The 7375-nt window shown below is 28.5% G+C and overlaps 1 protein-coding gene across 1 annotated transcript; it reads left to right on the forward strand.

The window, feature by feature from the left end:
* The first annotated feature begins 655 nt into the window (after positions 1 to 655).
* On the forward strand, positions 656 to 6470 carry LOC108765217 (RCC1 and BTB domain-containing protein 1). Its single transcript, XM_018513815.1, has 10 exons — positions 656 to 661; positions 982 to 1041; positions 4075 to 4230; positions 4337 to 4592; positions 4736 to 4863; positions 4946 to 5209; positions 5514 to 5638; positions 5727 to 5827; positions 5889 to 6019; positions 6398 to 6470. Exons 1-10 carry the CDS (start codon positions 656 to 658, stop codon positions 6455 to 6457), a joined length of 1287 nt encoding a protein of 428 aa, XP_018369317.1. The 3' UTR covers positions 6458 to 6470.
* Positions 6471 to 7375: the final 905 nt, after the last annotated feature.

Consider the following 7375-nt stretch of genomic DNA (forward strand, 5'->3'; position numbering starts at 1 on the left):
ATTTTGAGAATTTGAAAATTACTTTTAACATTCTTTTTCAGTTATAACAACAAATTCTTTTCTGTACAAGGTTAAATAATATTTGCATAAATTTATTGTTAAAAAATTTACAGTAAATCTATGCATAATAATTTGTAAAATAAATGTTAATAGCCGCAGCATAGACTCTTGCATAACGCATAATGCATAGTGCATAAAAGAATCAACCAATCGAAATTCTTTTCCATGGAATGGAAGCAAAGGAAAGATTCTGATTAGTTGATTCGCTTATGCACTATGTAAATAATTCACTGTAAAAGGAGATAGAATTTCATCAATAAAGAATGAACTAAATTGTTTTTTAACACTCCAGGCATATACTTTTCCTTTGTCAGTAAGAAGAAGTGTATGATAGATCCACATGCAACCTTAACTAAAAATCGAATTAAAGAAATTGATTATTTAATAGCGTCATTCAAAATTCTAGATTTACTTGTATATTTTCACTTTTACTGATAAATGAGTTTTATTACCAACTGTTTGTGAAGAAAATTCGCGATTACTCTTCCTAGATATAATATAAAATTATTTATCCTTCGATTATATCTCTTTAGTAATCCCCATTCAAAAACCTTGTTTTTATTTGTCACAATAATGTAAAACTTTTCCATAGGCAATGTGTGTAATCTTTTCATCGATATTTGGTTGTACAACATAATTACGAATTTTTGATTGAGGTTCATTCCACCAAATATAAAATGGTATTAAATAATAAATCTAAATTGAACGATCACAATATATTTAAATAAAATCCGTATATTTAAATAAATTCAATATAAATTATTATTATTATATTTATAGTATATTTTATTCATAAATTAACCTTAAAATTGATTAAAAATACCGTAAAATTCTTGAATATGATTGGTCTTGCCCTTAGTTCCTCACTGGATCTAAATGTATAAACCAATCATATTCAAGAATTTTACAACAGTTGCAAAGCTGCTTTCTCTGCTGAACGCAGCCAATGCTAAGAAGGCGATGGTGGAAATTCAAAGGCTAGTGGGAGTTGGTTTCTTTCTCTATATAGGATTAAACGAAATCCTTTAGAACTTTAGACCGAACAAGAAGAATTAAAATTCTTCACGTACAGATGTCGCCTGAATTGCGTACCGAATCTCGTTTAAAACTGAAATCGTTTGGAAAAAAAGAAAGAAGTTACACATATATATGTAGTGAATAGTATGTTATCATGAAACTTTTTTATTATCGTATCACTTTCTCTGCAGATGAAGAGAGACGAAATAGGCTCTATCAAATAAGCTCGGTGTCTCATGATAATATAGACTGCTTTCCTTTTAAGAAACATAAAGTCAACATAAATGTCGTTTTATTTGTATTATTTATTGAATATCAAGAAAGATAAAACGATGTTTGTAAATCTAAAACCTTATATCTACGATGCTATATTAGAAATCAGTTTGAGATCTCGGATGATGAAGGAACTGACAAATCACACATACCATGGTATATTGGACCCCCATTAACCTTGGCACGAATCGATAGTATACAGTCCTAGGATTAATTTGCCACCAAAATCATGCGAGCAAATAATTCTTACGACATTCCACGAGCCATTTAAGATGGTACTGATACGCAGCGCGCTGTTTGACCGCGCGCTCGTGCTCGACATATGGGCTTTTCAGTAGGACTTTACAGTTAGCAAATAAATTGCATTTTGGCACGAATCAATAGTATATAGTCCCAGGATTAATTGCTATCAAAATCATGCGAGCAAATAATTCTCACGACATTCCACGAGCCATTTAAGATGGTACCGATACGCAGCGCGCTGTTTGACGACGCGCTCGTGCTCGACATCCTGGCTGTTTTCGGCACTTTACAATTAGCAAATAAATCTGATTTGGTCATATTTTCGTAGTACGTGACCTAACGATTACTCTGATATCAAATACATTCGAGCAAATAATTCTGTGGAGGTAGAAAAGGGACTTGAAGTAGCGCGGCGCGGGCCGTGTAGGTTCTCGCTGCGCGATCGCTGGTATGGATTTAATATTAAAAATATTAAATTTCCGAATTTTATTTACGCTATCTTCGAACAAATAAAAAGCAAAAAATCTGGAGTGCTTAATTTCTTTGTGGCACCACGGGATCTATTTTTTTCAGTATGGGGGGTCCAGCTTTATATTAACCTGGACCCCCCCATTTTATTTTTTTATTCCCACTAAACCGCTGGAGTAAAAAAATTTTTTTTTTAGTAAATAATTAGCAAATAAAGAGCATTAAATTTTTGACCTATCGCGATTTTGATTTTCGATGGTGGGGGGTCCAGGTTAATGGGAGTGTGTATTGGTCATATGACTAAATTATTCAAAAATGTGATTTGTTAGTTCTCTCTCTGTTCGAGATCTCGGACCGATTTCTGGTATCGTGAAAATAGACTTTAAAAGGAAAGTATCCATAGCTTCTCACTCTACGACACTGTGTGTGTGTGTGTGTGTGTGTGTACAAAATCATTCATATCACTGTACTCTTATTGTGTTTCAATATTTATAAATGTATATAGCTATAAGATTATCCTCTTACTGGTTCTACACACAAGGAAAAGGTCATTTGATCATTCGTTTCTTTTATTTCCAAGCGTTAACACATATTTGGTGCATTGCGATATAATATAATACATAGTATCACAGTTCAGTAGTAATAAAACATTTTAATTATCATGACAGACATTACAGCCACGGAATCAGAAGATAAATTATCTGCATACAAATATGCGTAAGTATTTATAGTTTTTCTATTCTTCCAATTTTTGTAGAAATACACGACTACTTAGCAATTTCGGAATAATGATGCATATAGACGTTAATCATTCAGAATCCGATTTACCGTTTAACTCCGTCCATCCCCTCAATTATTCCTCAATGACATGTGCAGTTTTTATAAATTTGCAACATTTTAGATAAAGAGATATTCAAATAATAATCTTTATCTTTTTTTTCGCGAAGACAACTGTAAATTATTTTATTAATTAACTATTTTTTTATGGCAGTATATACTTTATAATACTATAATTATTTTTGTTTAAGGCTTGCTCTAAAGTCATGTTTTAAATATAAGAATTTCGAGGGAACCATAGATTGTTATAAGGCACCATCAGAAATAAACTTTATGTTCAGTAAAAAGCTGAAGTTTCTCATTTGCAACTTTTCGTTAGAGTGTTCTAGTACATTTGCAATTTTTTTGATTACTGAAGATGGAGAGGTATATATTGCATAAAAATTTATATTATAATAAAAGAATATTTAATATTTGTAAAAAATTACTAATGATTATTCAATATATTTTAAATATTTTTCTATATTTAGGAATTGAATTATAAATAGAGAATTAACAAACATTATTGTTTTTATTTAATTATAAATAAAACATGTAAAAATGTAAATAATAGAAAATGACAAGATAAATTTTGCCTTTAGAAATTCAGATTAGACTGTAGATAATAACACTTTTTTACATACTTTATGTCGCTACTGTTATAACGAGTTACAAAAAATAGATCCTTATAGAGAGTAATATTTCAGTATCCCGACTCTGTAACTTTTGACGATAGTTTGATACCGTTACGTTGTCATTGTGCAGCTTTTCATCATGTATTATAATAGATCTGTTTTCTATGGCTGAATTGTATTTGAAGTGAGAAAGGTATAAATTTGATATTTGTCGAAAGTGAGAAAGAGAATTCTCGTGCAGTCTAGTGCAGGAACAAAAAATAGACAAGATATTTGCTCAACGACAAAATAACGATACCGATATTATCGTTAAGAGTCACAGAATCGAGATACTGAGATACTACTCTGTATAGAAACGGCTATGACAGTTGTCAATATCGTTAACTAACGTTAGTCAATGTTAAAGACGAAGAAAAGAAATAAGCGCTGCTCTTTGCTTTACTTTTACATTATTTTATTTTTCAACACTTTGTGAACCGAATTAATCACAGTACGAAATAAGGCTATGATATGTAATATACAATAAATATAATCTATGATAATCTTTAACTATCTTTAAAAGAAATATTATTGGAGAAGCAACTTGAAGCTGTATGAAGGAATAGGTAAATTATTTGATGTCCGTTATTGGCCTGATGTAAATGATTGGACCAACATACGCATTGTAAAAACCGCATTTCATCCCACTAACTCTATGGTTTTAACTGATGATGGAAAGGTAAATTTATGAATAAAATATACTATAAATATAATAACAATAATTTGTATTGAATTTATTTAAATATACGGATTTTATTTAAATATATTATGGTTATTTAATTTAGATATATTATTTAACTCCATTTCGAATATGGTGGAATGAACCTTGCCGCAAAGTTCGCAACTATATCAGACAGATAAATATCAAAGGAAAAATTACACACATTGCTTGTGGTCAAAATTTTTATGTGATCGTTAGTAATAACAATGAAGTGTATGAGTGGGGTTTGTCTGATAAATATGATTTCGATGTAACTGAAAATGAAGACAATTTGATGACAGATCCATGTAAAGTGATCCAATTCTCAAGCGAAACAGTTGGTAACATATTTGTTTTTAAAACTCATATATATATATTAATAAAAAAGTGAAGATATATAAGTAAATCTAGAATTTATGAATATGATAAATCTAGAATTTATGAACTATTAAATAAACAAATTTCTCTAATTTCGATATTTTAGTTAAAGTTGTTTGTGGACATTATCATACACTTGTTATCACTGACAAAGGAAAAGTCTATGCCTGGGGTGCTAACTATAAGAAACAATTGAGTTCATTCTTTATTGATAAAAGTCTATCTCCTTTTATGGTGAATTATTTAATTGTTATTGTTCATAATTTTCGTGATAAAAGGAACAAATAAAATAAACTAGAAAATTTTGCGATTACAGATAAATATACCTAATGTAAGGAAAATATCAGATATTGCCGTTATAGAATATACAAGCATTGTTAAATCTAGCGAAGATCAACTCGTCTATATACGGGGTGAGCTGTTTGGAAAGAAAATTAAGGAATATGTTATCTGCGAATACACAAATATATTTGGCATATGCAATTCGATGATGGCACATTCACCGATATCTATTATTCATACATATACAGATGAAGAAAGTATGATATTAAGCGATTTAGAAACGGCGTTCAACGATAGTGTAAGTTTTATTCTCTATGCTAACGCGTTAATATACTTTAATAGATTTTCAATTAATTGGAGGCCTGCCAGGTGTCGCAAGCAAGCCATTTGTGTTAAATATTTTCATATTTAATTAAAAGTATTCATAGTAAATTAAAAGTTTTCATAGTTAATTAAAAATATTTGCTCTCATCCTCTTCTTTATCCTCTTTACTCTATAGATTTTCAGCACGTTTTTTATATGCTAATATAATCTTTCTCTTCTTATATTATACTTGTTACATATATTTATTTTGAACAATTTTTATTTCTCATGTTTAAAGTCAACGAGCGATCTTACAATAGAAGTTGGAAAGAAATCTATCTATGTTCACAAGAATATTCTAAAAATCCGTTCATCATATTTCGCAAACATGTTCCAGTTTAGTGGACTTGAAAATAAACAAAGGTAATTATTTGTAAAATAATTAGTGCATTTTTATTAAAAACTTGTTACGTTTGACTAATTTCTTGCACTTTAACATGTTTTTGAACAGCGTTATCAAATATGATGATTATTCATATATTGTTCATAGAGCGTTTTTTACATATTTATACACCGGTATAATCGATCTATTGTCTTTGGAAAACGAATTAGGTGAGTTTTAATTAAATACATTGGTCTTCAATTAATAATTAAAATGAATGTTTCGTTACAGAGCTCTTGAAGTTGTCTAACAAATACTGCATGTCAAATCTTGAGAAAGATTGTATTCAAATAATAAAAAAAAAGATAACGGTATTTGACGTATTCTCTATTAAAGAAATAGCAATAGAGTGTAGCATGAAGGTACCACTTTTCTCTCTTTTTTCTATTATTTCCTTTCCAAGATAAAATATTCGATGATTTTTTTATAAGATTGATTTACTGTCCAATTAGGATTTTATTCTTAATTATGTACTTTTCTTTTATGTTGATTTTATGTTGTACATTTTCTTTATTCATATTTCTGTTGCAATAAAATTTTATTTATTGAAAATTCTTTATATCATGTACGAATTAAGTTGCAAGACTATAAATCAAACACCTAGTCACTGCAACTGTTCTATTATTAATCTATTTAGCTAGTTTTAATTTAAATGTTAAAATTTATTAAATATAAAAAATGTATCTTTATATATTCTGTGTAGTTAACTTAATTATTTATATATATCATATAATTTTCAGGAATTGGAAGATTATTGTTCCGATTTTATCTTAAGACACGATGTTGGAGATTTATACTGATGTATCAAAGGACATTTTTTTATTTTTATTTTTAGATATCAATAAATTTTTACTTTTTGGAATAACATGTTTACAACATTTATTTAATATTTATGTTATTTAATATTTAATATTTATGTTAATCACGCCAATTTAGGAAATTGAAGATCATTACTTGAATAAACATATCGGAATTGATCAATCTCATTTGTCATTTTGTTTGACGATAAATGCGATTGGTTAATTCCAATGGATTAATCGACCGATTAAATTAATCGGTGTTGGTGAAAGAGAAATTTTAACCATTGAAGTTAATGGAGAAATTTTTCACTTTTTATCCTAGGAAAAAAGTTTCATGATCAATACCCTAAAATCAATTGCGGTACTTTAGCCCGGTATTCATAGTCGATTCTTATTTCAAGACCGTCTTAAGTAATGTCTTAAGACGCTAATGCAGCCCTCTGATTGGTTCGTGACTTCTTAAGACCAGAGAGAAACCTGAGAGAGGTGCCAGAACAATTTAAAATTGGAATGGTAATTAATAAAAATAAATAATAAAAGATAATTGTATATAATTTAAAAGTAATAATAATTATTGTAATATAATTTAAAAGGAATAATAAAACTAATAATAAATTTTCTTTCATAATGCATGTTTTACAAATCTAAATTTATTTTTCTCTGATTTAAACTTAATAGCATTCACAACGATCAAATTTTTCTATTTAAATTAAATTTTTTCATTTTATACGGTTAATTCTTTAATTTTTTGTGGTAATCTCTCATTGGAGATGGTTTTTATTTTTCTTATTTTTCGAAATATTCATATTTCTTGATATGATTCTGAATTTTTTTATTAATATGCTTCTTATTTATATTATTTTTCTAAGTATTATATTCTTATCCTTCTTATTTGCATTCATGCTTTGCTACTATACT

This window comes from Trachymyrmex cornetzi, unplaced genomic scaffold (genome assembly GCF_001594075.2).
Source record: "Trachymyrmex cornetzi isolate Tcor2-1 unplaced genomic scaffold, Tcor1.1 scaffold480, whole genome shotgun sequence".
Taxonomy (NCBI): Eukaryota; Metazoa; Arthropoda; class Insecta; order Hymenoptera; family Formicidae; genus Trachymyrmex; species Trachymyrmex cornetzi.

Bases quoted from the DNA above. Each gene is read 5' to 3' on its own strand.
- LOC108765217 (XM_018513815.1), top strand. The intron at 5,210-5,513 runs GTAAGTTTTATT...TCATGTTTAAAG, and splicing joins AAACGGCGTTCAACGATAGT to TCAACGAGCGATCTTACAAT. The intron at 5,639-5,726 runs GTAATTATTTGT...GTTTTTGAACAG, and splicing joins GGACTTGAAAATAAACAAAG to CGTTATCAAATATGATGATT.